Raw genomic sequence first — 16,052 nt, forward strand, 5'->3', positions numbered from 1 at the left:
AACCCTATTTTTCACAAATGGCAATATCGCCATATCATCTAGATTCCATTACCCTACTCTAACAAGCCCTCTTGTAGTTACCAAATAACTCCAAACGTGTTTCTCCAACTGTCCACCAAACACTTCCTACTATGATGATTGTGGCCAAATTCTTGGTTGCATGGCTTTATTTGCCTGTGGAAGTTGTGCCAGTGCCTAGACTCTCGGATGCATGGGCTATTTTTAACCTATACTAACATTCTCATATCATCTACATTCCACTCCCCTTGCCTAAAAAAGCCGGCCTGCAGTCACCAGATAAGCTGGCCGCCTAAGACCATATCCGCGGACTACTGCTGTGTCTGCGGACGGCCGCGCCACCCGCACGCTCTTCCACCTAAAAAAATACCCCATATCATCTTTCTTGCACTCCCTCACCCCTCCCAGCCCCTCTTCCCAACACCAAATGCCCCAAAACAAGTTTCCCAGCCCTGTTCCCCACCGCGCTATCCGCAGACAGCCGCAGACATATTTTTTGGAAAAATATGATGAACATCACGCTTTTCACCAGCCAATCAGCAGGGGCGTTGATTTCTGCAGACTTCACGCCACCCTCCGGACCAATCGGAGTCCTGTCCATGGAGCAAACAGGGAACTGGGACTGCGGAGCAGACCCAGATATCACAAATGTTTTGGGACCTACATTTTGCCTGTTTTAAAGAAAACTACTGGACGGTTTACACCAAATTTACAAAAGCACGCTTCTGGGACCAATCCGTCGCTCCTGCCGCAAAATTGGTGAAAATCCGTCCAGCAGTTTGGGCTGTAGGCCTGAGCAAAATGTTTTTCCATTGCGTCCCCCCTACAACTTTTCCCCCCGGATGAAACCTCACCAAACTTACCAGACAGATTCAGAGTGGGCCATATACTCTTTATGCAACGTTTGGTAAGGATTTGTCCACAGGGAGCAAAGTTATAAGCCACCCAAAAGTGCTCTTACTATGAGTTGAGCAACTTAACCATAACTACAGGGTCGCTACCGCGGGCCCTGTAATAAGTAAGCCTATGCATTTAACTAAGAAAAATTTATTTTTCTAACTAAATGTATTGCTTGTGTGATCACGTGACCTTTATACACTACAATTGCCTTAACGAAATAGTGGGTTGTGTAAATGCGTTCAAATGCACAAAATTGAATATTCCCCCATTGACAATCTTTTTTCCTGGACATTCCCTTCAATATGATCACATGATATTTATTGTAGACTCGCCTCTGGGCCGGATCTGTGGATTGCTCATCATCGTCCCGACGTTTGCCTGAAGACTCGTCCTTTATGGGGGTTGCTTGCACATAGCATGCATCTATGTGATCTGTATAAACCTCATGTTGCCTCTATGCTTATCATACAAAGGCTCTCAGATCCCATAGCCAATTGTGTTGTTTCAGGTGTCTGAACCTCAAGATCCAGGATAGTTATTCTTGCATGGGTGTGCAATTGGATATTGGAAGAATGTCTCCAGTATTTGGGGTGCAATAAGCAGCACCTGTTCCTGTTTACATAGGCTGTACATGTGGCCTGATCACAAGCGATTTGCTCTAATAAGTAAACAGAAACATATTGGGCTCATAACTATGACAGCCATTTTATATGCTCTCGTTCATACAACATGAAGTTGGTTTCATGAACAAGCAGGGGGATTGTGTTGGTATAGAGGTAGTATAAGATAAATGCCAAGCTACTGTGACAAGCAACAAGAAACATACTCTCTAAGATGCTTCCAAAGTACTCCATCCACTGGCGCAGGGTCGAATCTCCCATGAGATAGACTGACTTATTCTTCAGGCATCCATTGATCTGATCGAGGGCTGGTTTGGACGAGAGGGTGCAAAAAGACGGCTTCCAGACATTTTGCATGAAGTAGCCACTAGGGAATGGGGACTTCATCCCGATCTTGCATTTCTGTTCAATAATTGACGTAGTTCCTGAAAAATTACAAGAGAGTGGAGTTTGTGAACCGACAAACATAGGGCGAAAAAGCACTGCACTTTTCAGGTCCCTATTGGGAAGACATACCCTATATGCTCTAACATGTAAATGTTTCAATGGTTAGCTCTAGACATCATGAAGTGATACTATGAAATGCCTTAAGTACACTTCAACAAATGTGTGTCCCTCTTTCCAGCCAATCACAATGTAGCAACTACCATCAATGTTCCCTCCCAGCACACATTTGCAATACATTTCCTTTCTTTTGCCTCTAATTTGATCGTTTTGATATAGTAGAGACCAAAGTTAACAATATAACCTTCTCCTCCCACGAAAAGTAAATGGGGCCGTACACAAAGCAGAAATTGTTTGCTGGGATGAGCAGCAGTAACTCTAGAAGCAAACTGTACTGTGAGCCTGGATGTCTCATCTCGTTTCTGAGACTCTTTCCTAATCTTTTCAATCAATCTTCCAGAACACAATCTCTTTCTCTTCTCCATGTGTTTGATCTCCTTTGCCTATTGTGCTCCATTTCGTCTCAAACGCCTTCCCTACCCTCCTCTTGGACTCCCTCTTCTTCTCCATCTTTCTCTTTCCCACCTTCTCATTTGGTCTTCTCCTTTTACCTCCTTTGTCCTCTCTTCCCTCTTTCTCGGTACCTCTTATTTTGCCTGCACTCTCCCCTTTCTGCCCAAGGCGATTTTCGACCAATCATGGCTGCTATAATTAAACTCACAGTGGAAAGCTATGCTTTGGCCCTTTACTGCAGTTGGTGGTGTAAGGGTTTACAATGCCCAATTGGGATGTCCGGATTTCCTTCCTTTCGGAAGGTAAAGGTTTATGAGTGGTTTGGTTCCATGTGAGTGCGCTGAGGCTCCTCTCCCCGAATATCTGACCCACTGATCCCAGCCACTGAATAGGGCTTCTACAGCCTTTGCGTTAAACTCTGTTCCCCAGAATGTGCCTCTTTTTCCTCTGCCCTTCCACTCCTCGTCTGCTCTGTAATTAGAGGATTCAACCCCCATATGCCACATCCCTGCCCCAATCTCTCATTCACACCCTCACCCCCAACCTCGTTCAACCTATGCGCCATCAATAGGGGGCTCCATCCCCCATGCTTCCCACTCACCCAGCCCACCACATGCCCCTGAATCCTAGAAGGCCCCCATTCATTCCTTACAAATCCGTTCTGCCCGAGTGCAGCGAACACTGGTCATAGAAAGCAAACCAGGCCTTTTACCACTCTGTTTTCCCCATGCACAGGAGTTAGCGGGCTGTGATTCTGGTGAGTTGCATTTAGCTGAGGAAAATGTATTTGTTGCCAATGTTAAGAGAAGCAGAGTTTAGACAATCGGCCTGTGCTGTGAGATTCCTGAGCCAGTGCTCGGGCATGCATGTTCTCTGAGCAACGGCTCATTATATCCATAGAGCTTGGCTGCTTAGAGTGTAATTGAGAGTATAAAGCCGAGATTATTCACGTAACCTAGTTGAGGCTGCCAGTTGTTGACTCTCCTCATTCTGTTTTATTCTGTATCCTTTTTTGTCCTTTGGTAAAATTTTTATCTAATTATGAAAACCACGTGCACTTTGTAGCAAAGATCTGGTCTTTTTTGGATTTTAATTAATTTAATTAATTCTGTGCTTACGTCAACCTTTGATATGATGGTGTTGTTATGTTTGAATTCTTCTGGCTCATGACATTATTGGTCACCCTATGGCGCAGTATAACTACTGAGAACATTATTAGAAATCTTATTACCTTACTGAGTGTAGCAGCCGGTACTGTACACCTCATGTCCGGGTTCGTTTTCTTATTGCACGCCAATGATTTTAGTAAGAAATTACTGAACACACAATATTTATGTTGTGTAGAGAAGCAAGTGACACAAGATACGTAGAATAAATTGAAGGTGGGCGGACAGTTTCAGTATATGGGTTTCATACATAATGGAACCTCTCATGGTCAGTTTTTAAACCTTGCTATGTTCTTTGTTTTTAGTGTTTTCTGGAGGTGTTTTTCATAAATGGGGAACCATATATTCACGTCGCCTTGAGTTGGGTGTCCTGAGGAAGGCTTGGATGGACAAATTAAACCTTGAACTGATGCAAGACACAGGGCCTCATCACGAGTTTGGCGGTAGCCCTTAAATGCGGCAGTAGCGCTCTTACCGCCACATTTACGTGTCCGCCAAATCATGGCTTCGGCTGATTTCCTCCAGCTCTGAGTTGGGGGGTAATCCGCCAAAAATTTGCCAATTTTCGGCCCGTTTACTGCCGCCGGGAAATCCACCAACGGTAAACATGTGAAATTTCCCCATTGAGCCCAATGGGGAATGGGCAATTCCCTGCTCTGCCAAACCCGTGATCCGGCGCTAATAGCGCCGGTGGGTTTGGCGGTAGGGCTAATAACGCCAGCGCTATTAGCGCTGGCGTTACTGCCCAACCCGTGATGAGGCCCACAGTCTTCCCTCTCTAGCCAGAAACACAATGTGTCGACATTGATAGTGGAACGTTTGTCACACTGTTACCAACCACACTTATATTTAGTGCATATGCACATTGATCACCGTGCCCATGAAATAGGTGAGCGTTTTAAGTACAGCCATCTCCAGTGACTGTAGATGTACAATTATTGATTGAGGTCTAGTCTATGTGTTAAACGGATGATATCTATTGCAAAGTATGTTTTTCGATACAACATGTATTTGTCTTCTTTTGAACACATTGTGTTTATTTTTCTGACCATGCATGCTAATTAATGGTTAACTTTGGTACAATCTGCAGCTTGTATCCATCCACTGATGTGTTTAAGGGTGGGGTAGCATGTGTTCACTTCATTTTGCTCACATTGTAAGTAATTTTGGAAACCCGTTCAAGTGTTTCTAGGTGGTTGAAAAGGGGAAGTCATACAAGCATTCGTATTGTCCATACCATCAGCATACGACAATGTCCTGCTCTATTCCTTGCGTGATGGAGGTTGTCTAGATAACCAATGTTTAAGAAAACATTGTTCAGCAATCAGACAGTCAAGGTAAAAAAAAAATATGCACATGATCACCACCAATTCAAGGTAAAAAAAATATGCACATGATCACCACCAATTTGCCAATATCACTAAAGAGATATTTAGTTGGAGATGGGGAAGCAAAGATATCAAAGTCTTCAAACAGTGTTGCAGAAAACCTGTTCCAAATATCAAGAGGACTAGGACAGGTTCAAAGCATATGTTTAAAATCATCAGGAGAGGTTAGACACCTCAGACACCCAGTGTGCGTCAAATAAATGGGGCTCTTTGGGGTATAACACAGTTAGTTTAGGCCCTTTAATTGTAAAAGGTGAAATCTGCAATTAAAACACACATCCCTTGGTGGGTAGGAAGCAGGAAACCGCTGATCAGTATCCATAACATAGCTCAAATCTGCATCCATTTTACTACAGGATTTCCGGATTGAGGTCAGTAGAGCGAAGCTGAATACAGTTGTAAACAGAAGAAATTAAGTTTCCTAAACCCCTTGAAATGAATAATACATTGTAAATATGATTGAGACACAGGATCTCGATGAAAAGATGGTCTTTTGCAACTGAAAACAGCTTGCATACTATTATAATACACCAAGGGAATATGACTGAGCACTATCTTAGAAGGAAAATCAACCAGAGAAGCAGATTACAGTAGGAAACATGTTGCCCGGGAGAACCACAATCTGAAGTGGCCAAAAGATTCCAGCCCATTCACGAAAAGCGGTACAGATGGGATCAAAAGGTGCAGAATCTGAAGTATACCAAATGGAGGCAAAATGGGCTTGAGAAAAACAAGAACTCAAAATCCAGAGCAGAAATCCCTCTAAGATTGTACGGAAGAACCAGGTCAGTCCAAATGAGCCAAGCTCATCAGTGCCCAACACAAACCTTATGAACATACTAGAAAGTCAGTCCAAAAAGTATCTTTGCAGCCAAAGGTGATAAATAATAAAAAAGAATTATGGATTCGCTAGAACTACCATTTTAAAGTATAGACCAAATGAGGAGATGTGATGGGAGAACCATGTCTTCAACATTGTGGACACGGTAGAAAGATATTTTCTCAGGTTCAAATCTTAGAACTCTCTACAATTACTGGACAGGGCTATCCCCAGATAAGAAATATAAATAAAAGACCAGCGGAAACCATGGAGGTTGGTTGGAGGCATTATAGAAGACACAAGAGGAAATCATTCGGATTTGGAACCTTACTGGTAAATCCAGAAAGAGAGTCAAAAGTACAAACCTTTGCCAAAATAGAATCTACATTATAAATGACCAACATGATATCATTCTCATCTGAGATGATGTTTAGTGTGGTGACAAATCTAACCCCTTATGTCAACGTATGCAACATGCCCCGTAGACTTAAGATGATGCCTGGGCATTCCAACTCATGAAAGAAGTAAGTGAGGCCCAAGAGCAGATCGAGAGCCATAACCGCACAGCATATCGTGTAATAAAACAATACCCACCTTTTTATCGAACATTAAACAATAGCAACCATCAAGCTGCTTTGGCTAACAAGCCCAAACGAATAACCCTCCAACTTCACCTTGTGCTACAACATGATAGTGATTCCCAAAAACCCAACATTTTGGAAACAAATGCCAAGAGGGAACTATGAGCAGATCAACTAGCTGTGAGACATCAGGTGTGCTCGTAGCATACAAACGCGTAGACATATCAGTGCACCGGAATGGCACAACGACTCTGCATATCTTAATTCAATCCAATGTAAAAGATTTCAAGAACAAAAAGCAGAGTAAAACACAATGATGTAAGAATCCCAGTAAAATGAAATCTAGGATGTCAAATACCACATGCTGTTCATCAGCTCTCCTTACATGTTTGGTGGTATCCCGCCAGTAAACCTGTCTGGATACCACCAAATGGAATTACTGTTACCGGCATTCGGGCTGGCGGAATTACCACCAGATTTTGAGTGCCGACCAAGGGTAGTTACTCCCCATTCCATGGAGTCCCAGAGAACGCCATGGGGGGAGTTGCAGGTATTACCGGCAATATTTGCAAGTAAGGAATACAAAGCATATCAGACTAGTAGTAGCCCTCTAGAACAACCTTTCACTACACTTTAAACAATGGAAGATCACTTTCCATTGAGGAAGGAAAAAAATACCTGACTATCCCCACAATAAGACTGCAGCAAAGTATTCGTCAAAACTGTGCGCATTATCAAGAGCTTGGTTTTCAGGATCCTGCAGGCTGTTGTCATGCTTTTGAGGTGAAAAATAAAATAGCATCACTCTCCCTGACGGATCACACTTCATGGTGTCCAAGCTTGGGTGTTTGTGCTATAGTGTTTATCTTGTGAAGACAACTGTTTTGTAGGTGTCAGACCCATTCTAGAAAGAAATCTAGCACCTCATAATATTCCAGAGGCTATATGACTGGACAATGGCCACATTTGTCATCTGGGATTTGCCTGTAGAGTGGTTCATGTATTCACTCAACATTACCATTTCACCCACCACAGCAGGTACTGATAATTGCCATATCCTGTTTTTTTCAACAACTTCTTTTTAATAGCTTTAATTTAGGTTGTGTGCTTTTATTTAACCAGAGTTCAGCCGATTGTTTTTATATGTATATTTGTATGCTGGGGTAGGGAGGTGGGAGGGGTGGATGAAGGGGGTGTGCAGGAGGTGGCATTGTGAAGGGAGGAAGGTATGTGGGAGACACCCCATAATCCATAATTACAAAAATCACTGGTTGAATTCCAGTCGAACAAAACAACTTTAAAATTAAGGTGCTCAACACATGCAGAACCCAATGTGCAGATGACAATGTTCAAGTGTGTTCAAGTGTGTTGAGAAGCTGACAACAGCAGATAAAGTCAGAAGCATTAAACATACAAACCAACTATCATGCTGGGTGACCGGAGACTGTTCTCAAATAGTAAGAAGTATAAGCAGTTGGCCCCACTATTCGACGCAACCCCACTGTCACAGCATGAGGGAAACCCAAAACTCTGCAAAACAAGGGCATACTTGTTTATACCAATCACTAACCAATCAAGAGATACTGCAGTGGGAGAACACAGATGACTAAAGCAATATGGCAATCACCCCCCTGTCGTAGGATGTACCATGGCCGGTAATGGCCCGCCATTAGCTCGGGCCTCGGTGAGGGCTCAGGACCATTACCAGAACTGGTACACACGCCCCGCCCCCATGACAAGGGGGTGATAGCTATTTGCACGCCAGGGATCTGTCGCGGTCCGAATAGTTTTATTTATTTTCACTGGAGATGGGCTCTGCGAGTTTAGTGTGAGCTCATTCTCCTGTGAGAAATAAAACAAGATGGCTGCCACCATTCCACATAGAAAGGGACTAAGTCTCCATTCTCTTTCCATGATGGTGGCCCGACATAAAGGCGCTGTGGAGCTGCGAGCCCCAGCAGACAAGTGAAGTGGTGGTGGGTGGGGGTTGAGTGATAGCGCGGGGGATAATGTGGGAAGGGAAGAGGAGGCGCTGAAGTAGAGGGCTGGAGGAGGGCACCAAAAATGGCAGCACCAGGGGAAGGGCCTCAGGTAGATGGACATGTGGGTGGTACACTGTCAGTTCTCGCTCACAGTTTCAGCAACCTGATTGGTTGAGCGCCTTTTCCTGTGAGTAAATACTAAAATGTTGCTCTTGGAAAGCCAGTGCCCAGGTTAATTATCAAAGACAATCCCCATTGAAAACAGCTATTGAACATCAGGCTCTCTATGGTCGGATGAACCAAGTAGTAACTTTGAGAACAGAGCGGTACAGCCCCATCTGCGGTCAAGCCTATACGGGCTCAAATGGGAATAGGGAATGGCATTTTCAATGGGGACTTACCGGTCCCGCAAAGGTCGGACTTTCCTTCTTGTGCCTCTTGCACACTTCTCTTGTCCTTTTGCTGCTCACTTGCACCCTCCTTTTCATTGCGGCTTCTTTGCACAGTTTTTCCACATCTGTCTGTCCTCCCTGTGCTCATTTGCACATTTCCTTTTCTTTCTGCTCAATCAGCGCTCCTTTATACATTTTCTGCTTTTCACTTTCACTCTTGTGTTGTTCACACTCTTTTCCAATCACTTTCAGCTTCAAAACCTTTTTACCTTCTGTTGCTTGTTTTCCGCTCTGTGCCACTTTATATTCTGTGCCTTTATCCCACTGTGCTACAGTCACATAAAACTCCTGAGTTTCTTTCTCACTGCTTTCACAAAATTCACCGGGCAGCGTCGCGTTGACCGACCATCCCTTCAGGATACACACGGTTGAGGCTACAGTCTCACTTGCCCCTCAGACACCCTTGGGGCCAGCACAGGTCCAAAGGGAACAAGCACTTTCCACTATGCTGCCAGCAGGATGCAGTCAGCCTCATTCCAGCTTCTTGGAGACACTGCTCCCTCGCCACGCTGCAGCCCCACAAGGGCACCGGGCCAGCATATCGGCACACCGTTCTCCTCCAGCCCTCAGCTCCTGTCAGACTTTGCTCCTTGTTTGAAGAATTCAATTTTTTTTGTTTATTTAAAAAGAATGAATGATGGAAGATTAACCTCCGAAAATATGTGGGGCCATTCCTGCACAAACTTTCCACGCTCACCACACAGCACAAAAATAGTCATGTACTCTGGGAGGACAATGCTTACCAACACCACCCTCCCCTGTCATGTGTAGCTGTCACCTGACAGCTGTGGGTACATCAAAAGCCTCTGGCTGAGAGCAGCCTGATTAGCATTTCAAGGCCCCATGGATTAATATCTCCATTGTTACACCTGGTGGCGACAAATACTAAAGAATGTTAATCAGCAGGCCACAGGGAAGGCCTGGGCGCAGGAAGTAACAATGGAGACCAGAGACCAACACCTCTTTGTAATGCAATGTGTCAACTTGGTACCAATACCCCTCCTTGGTATGAAAGGGCAGTGAATGTCCTGTCTGGAACCACTCCTTTCAGAGCAAGGTAGTATGTGAACTCTAGGAGACAAATGTCTGCCTGCAACCCCCTACTTCAAAGGAGGCCCATGTTGTGACCAAGCGCTGCACAGGGCTCAGTTAATTAGTGAGACACTTTGATGTACAGTAGAAAGGAAGATGGGTGGGACTTAGACGTATATGTTGTCAATCTTCCCCTGTCTGTTGCCAAGCGCTCTGATTCTGACCTGAAGCATCAGTGAAGATTGTTGGTGGGGACCCAGGATTTGGTTCATTAAGGTGGGCTTATCCTGCACCAATCACTGGGGCTAGTTTGCCTTAAAAAGAGGGCTGATCACCTCACTGATCGGATCAACTGAAGGCTTCACAAGGAGTAAGTAGGAGGACTCATTTGGACCTGAGCTGAAGGTACAGTTTACCTTAGATCTTCTGCCAGTGAAGGCCAGGAGTTCTAAAAGGGAAGCACGATCCCTCCCCTAAACATCTCCCAGGGAACAGACAGAGATACCGGCCTCAGAGGACCCATCCAACAGCTCCAGAACCGGTTCCTGGCCGGCACACAGCGTGCCCTGCTAGGTTCTGACAGCAAGCTTCCTAGGTGGGAAGTGCCAGAGGGTCTCTGGACAAAGGACAAAGCCATTGCCTGCAATCGCTCTCCTGAGCTTTGAGCCATCCGCCTTGAAAGGACACAGGTCTTGTGAAGAGGCTAGGAGAAGTGCCACACAAGCATCATCCAGCGTCCATCTTTTAAGGACAATTTCGAGACAGTCGAGTCCTGGAACAGCATTCCGCTGCACCACTGACTGTTGTCATGCCGCAGTCACCAGAGCCATCCAAGGGGCCTTGACCAGCATTCAAGATCTTCCAACCAGCAGAGCGACAATGATTCTTGGCCCCGAGCCGCCACACTGGACAGCCTGCAGACATCCATCCAGCATCGCTTGCCAAACTGCCTGTGTCGCCTGGTACCCGACCCTGTCTCGGGCCACTAACTCTGTCTGGAACTGCCTCGACGCTGTCGAGCACCGAGAACTTTTTCAGCTCCAGGTACATTGTGGTTCTGCACCCTTACAGACAGTTACAACCCTTTGCCCCTTTGGTGTTGAAACCAAATAATCTTGAACTATAAGACTGATTACTTTACCAACTACCCTCCTGTCAGTATCCAGAGTGCATCCCTTTCCTTTATCAAATTGTTGGTCCTCTGTGTTCCTTTACAGTGTGGGTTGTAATTTTAGTGTGCTAGAACTGTCCGTTATAGTAATAATAAAGTAGCTATTTCTATACAACCTTGAATGGACAGTCACTTTTATCATTGGGTAATAATTGTATTTTTGATGTGTTGCAACCAACCAACGATCCACAACCTTGCAGAGATAAGCCTGCTTTTCTGTCCACGTTACCAAAATTGGACAAGGAGGTCTTATAATTTACTTGTATTCCAATATGTTTGGATCCTATCTGGTGTACTAGAGGTGCTGGGTTGATTGATGGTTTAGAAACCGATATTCATTCCTGGAACACTGGTGCCCCAGTATTTGTCAAATTGGTGGCAGCGGTGGGATCTGTTGGAGCCTTGCGCACAGCTTAGTCACCCAACAATAAAAGTACTGTTGCAGGCACTGTTTAGTCACTGCTAGGTAATAGTAACAGTCATGGAGCTTGACATGGAGACTATAAAAGTCATGACCAAGTATGTCCTGTGCATCTTATGTCAAGAACAGGGACTTCCCCTCAGCACTAAGGTTAATAAACCTGAGTTGCTGACCAACCTCCAAGCTTGGGTAGAAGCGAGGGTGTTGGGGAGAAGACCCCAGGTGACTGGCTAGGCCCTGTATACCTGAACGGACAATACCTTCCGGAGGCAGTAAATGACGAGGATGGCAGCATGAGCAGTGTTTCTCAGCAATCATGCCACCGGGGGGGCAAATGCAGTTTCTCAACACTAAGGAGTGTCAGTGAGGACAGGTGCTAATGCAGCATCCCGCAGGTCCCAGACCTCAGCACAGTCTATAAGTGGCCCAGTTATTGTTCCGGCTGATAAGTAGGTAACAGCTAGAAAGATTCTGCTCGAGGAGAGGAGACTAGCGCTAGATGAACAGCAACAGCGGGACAAGGTCACCACAGAGCTGCGCTAGCTGGTGCTTGAAGAGCAGAAAGAGGCCAACAGGTCAGCCTCTGGCGAGAACAGCATTAGTGGCTCAAAGCAGAGTGCCAGGTACACACCCCGACGGCACATCCCTAAAGATTTAGTACAGGCTTATGAGGTACAGAATTATATTTTTGACGGGTTTGAAGTGCTCGAGCTGGCATTCCAGCTGCAGGAGGTGGATGAGGCACTGTGGGGTGCAGTCCTGATGAGTCGCTCCCCGACATCAGAGACTGATGCAATTCTTCAGTTAACTCCTGAGGAAAGGCCTGTTTATGAGAGCATGAAGGCAGCCCTCCTTAGGAAGTTCTGTAAAACCCGAGAACTATAAAGAGCTTCAGAGAACTTGGAAAGAAAAGTGGGCAGACATTTTAAGCATTCACACACTTGTTGAAATATCTGAGCAGGTGGGTGACTGGTAACAAAGTTACATATTTAAAGGGATGTACAATTTGATTGCGTGTGAGCATGTGTTGAAAAATTGTGATGTTCACCGACTCCAGCATCTAGTGGAGGAGACTATCAAAGACCCCAGGGAGCTTGTAAAGGCTGCCGACCGGTTTGTGAGTACTTGAGTCCAGAAAAAGGCTCAGGCGAGTACACCCAAACCGGAAGAGAAATTAGCAGTCAAAAAAGTAAACAAGGATGGGAAGGACAAAAGCCCAAACCAATCCTATTGAAAGTTAGGTCCCCAAAAGAGCAAAGGGAAACCCTCAAACTGTAGTTCAGCCATGCACACCGAAAGGAAGAGCATGGGCACCCCTAACACTGGGACACATGCGTTCTCAGCACCCAAAGGTTGTTTCGTGTGCAAGGAGCTGGGCCATAGGAAAGGGGATCCTGCTTGCAAGGGCTTACCCAAGCAAGCAATAGTGAATGTTGGACTCATGGAAGAGGCCATCATTACTGTGGGCCTCTCGGAGGAGGATTTCCCACCAGGTAGTTGGTGAATGTGGACTGGTTACACTGAGTGGCAACAGTACCAGATCTCCAGAAGAGACCCCAGTTTCTAATAATACTGAACTCTTTCTAGAGGGTTCCAGGTCTTAAAATCGTGGCAAAAATGTCTGTTAATACAAAATATTGCGGCAAAAATTACATGGTTATTTGCGCTACAATCATGTAAAGGATGCGGGGGATACCCCCACAACCCCCACTGCCCTTAAATGGTATAATGGGGTACACCTTTACTGGTGCCAAACCACAGCATTTTTTTACCGGCGACTTTTTTGCCATGATTTTATTACCTGATACCTTTTAGAGCACGTGTACATCAATGGACACAAAACTCCTGCGTACGATACACTGCTGCTTGTGTCACCTCTGTTCCCCAGCAGTGGGTACAGCCAGGCTAGTATATTGATGGGCCTGAGTTGTACATAAGTAGATCTGATGGTAAGTTTAAGTGCCCCTTGGCGATAGTAGAGTTCAGCTGGCGAGGTGTAATGACTGAGCACCATGTAGCGGTGAAAGACTTCTTTTGGGTAATGATCGTCCTGATCCCGGAATAGTCACAACGGCAACACCATGGAAGGCCAAAGAGAACGCCAGATTGAACGTTCTGAAAGCCTTAAGGCCTGGACTGCTTCCAGAGGGCTTGCTGGAAGGACCAGTATGGCCGGTAGCCCCTAGTCCAGTTCCACATACTACTGAATTACTTACACCTGCAGGAGAGGGTCTAGTAGCCACGGAAGACCCTACTTTGGTAGCAGGGGACCCAGTGACTTCAGAGTTGCCTGGCGCAGTGCAGGGACCTGAGGTGGAGGACCAGCTGGGTGCAGATCTGCAGGGTCTGCCCAAGCTGGATGAGTTTGCATCAGCTGGGGGCCCAGATCTGACGGACTTCTACACAGCCCAGAAAGAGGGTCCCACTCTGGCAGGTCTGCGGAAGCAAGCGGAGGAGCAGACTAAGGATGAGTCCCCTGGACTGTTCAATGTGTACTGGGAGGATGGACAGCAGAACGTGAGTGGTTCTCCAATGCCACAGAAAGTTCCTTTTGGATTTGGATCACCAAATTCCTTTAGCGGGTCACTCGGGAGTGACTTAGACATCGGACTGGTTGTCTGTGCACCTTTACTGGCCACAATTTGGTGTAAAAGTTAAGGAATTTGTCCGGTCCTGCCCGACTTGTCAAGCTTCTGGCAAGTCAGGTGGTGCCACAAAGGCCCCCTTCATTCCACTACCTATGGTTGGGTGACCTTTTTGAGAGAATAAGCATGGCTATTGTGAGTCCTTTGGATCTTCAAACCAGCTCAGGGAACCAATATATCTAGGTGGTGGTGGACCATGTCACGAGATAGCCTGAGGATGTCCCTCTGAGCAGCATCAAAGCCCCTGTGGATGTGAGGGCGTCGATTGGGATATTCTCCCATGTTGGATTGCCCAAGGAAGTCATTTGTGACAGGGGATCATATTTAATATCAGCATATATGGAGGCTATGTGGGAAGAGTGTGGGGTCACCTACCTGTTCTCTAACGCCTTTCATCCACAAACCAATGGGCTTGTTGAGCGGTTCAACAAGACCCTGAAAGGCACGATAGGTGGTTTGGAAGACCACCTGAGGAGAACATGGGATATTCTCCTGCCATGCCGTCTGTTCGGCTACAGGGAAGTGCCACAGAACGGAGTAGGGTTTAGCACCTTTGATCTTATGTTTGGACACCCTGTATGAGATCCCCCTCAGTCTAGTGAAGGAGGGATGGGAAAGCAAACTCTCACCCCCATCACAAGATGTGATGGACTATGTACTCAGTCTTCGGTCTAGAATGATAAAGTACATAGAACAGTCAACAAAGAATCCAAAGGCCAATCAAGAGCTGATGAAGCCCAGGCACGACCAAATGGTGACAGTGACAGTCTATTCTCCAGGCCAGTGGGTGTGGATTATGGAGCCTGTCAAACACAGTGCCCTTCAGGACAAATAGACTGGGCCTTACTGTGTGCTGGAAAAGGTCAGTGAGGTGAATTATCTCATAAATGTGAAAGGACCTAGACAGATGTGCAGGGGCTTTAACGTCAACCGGCTATAACCCCATTATAGCCGGGATGACTTTGTCTTGCCGTTAGTGACTGACGGAGAGACTCAGGAGGAGACCAATTCCCTCCCAGACCTCCTTCACACTGAAGCCACAGAAGGGTCAGTTGAAGGGGTCAACCCTGCAACAGACCTGTCAGCACAGCAACTGACCGACTGTCACTGTTTACTGGGACCGTATGCCGGTCTGTTTTCGCAGACTGCTGGTAGCACAGATTGGTGCACCCATGATGTGGACACTGCAGACAGTAAGCCAGTGAAGAGTAGAATTGAAAGGATGCCCAATAAGTTCAGGGACACCATTAAGAAGGAGGTTTCCAAGATGTTGTCCCTAGGAGTGACAGAGCCATCCCACATCCCTTGGGCTAGCCCAGTGGTACTGGTCCCTAAAAAGATCAGTAGGGGGAAGACTAATGTTCGCTTTTGTGTGGACTACAGGCGGCTCAATTCTGTCACAAAGACAGATGATCACCCCATTCCTTGGGCAGATGAGCTCATTGACAAGCTTGGCGTTGCCAGGTACATCAGTATTTTGACCTCACAGAGGGGTATTGGCAGGTTAGCTTGACAGATGGAGGGAAAGAAGTCAGCATTCTCAACCCCGGAAGGGCATTATCAGTTCACTTTGATGCCCTTCGGATTGAAGAAGGCCCCTGCCACTTTTCAGAGGATGGTTAACCAGGTCTTGTCCAGATTGGAAAACTTCAGCGTCGCCTATCTAGATGACAGTGCTGTGTTCAGCCACACCTGGGAGGATCATGTATCCCACCTGAAACAAGTGCTTCAGGAGTTGCAGAATGCAGGCCTGACTATCAAGGCCATGAAGTGACAGATAGCACAGAGTACTGTGACTTACCTATGCCACCTGGTCGGTGGAGGTAAGAAACAAACTCTTGAAGCAAAAGTACAGTCTGTGAAGGATTGGGGCATCCCCACCACACAGACACTGGTGAG

General features: G+C 46.1%; 1 protein-coding gene across 1 annotated transcript in view; it reads right to left on the bottom strand.

Moving 5' to 3' along the window:
• Positions 1-16,052, bottom strand: part of LOC138487896 (NXPE family member 1-like) — a 397,077-nt gene that overhangs the window by 125,863 nt on the left and 255,162 nt on the right. The window contains exon 5 of the mRNA XM_069614521.1: positions 1,745-1,963. Within this exon, the coding sequence (XP_069470622.1) occupies positions 1,745-1,963 (219 nt within the window). The remainder of the gene's footprint in view (positions 1-1,744; positions 1,964-16,052) is intronic.

This window comes from Ambystoma mexicanum, chromosome 9 (assembly GCF_040938575.1).
Source record: "Ambystoma mexicanum isolate Mex_15411 chromosome 9, UKY_AmexF1_1, whole genome shotgun sequence".
In the NCBI taxonomy this organism is placed as follows: Eukaryota; Metazoa; Chordata; class Amphibia; order Caudata; family Ambystomatidae; genus Ambystoma; species Ambystoma mexicanum.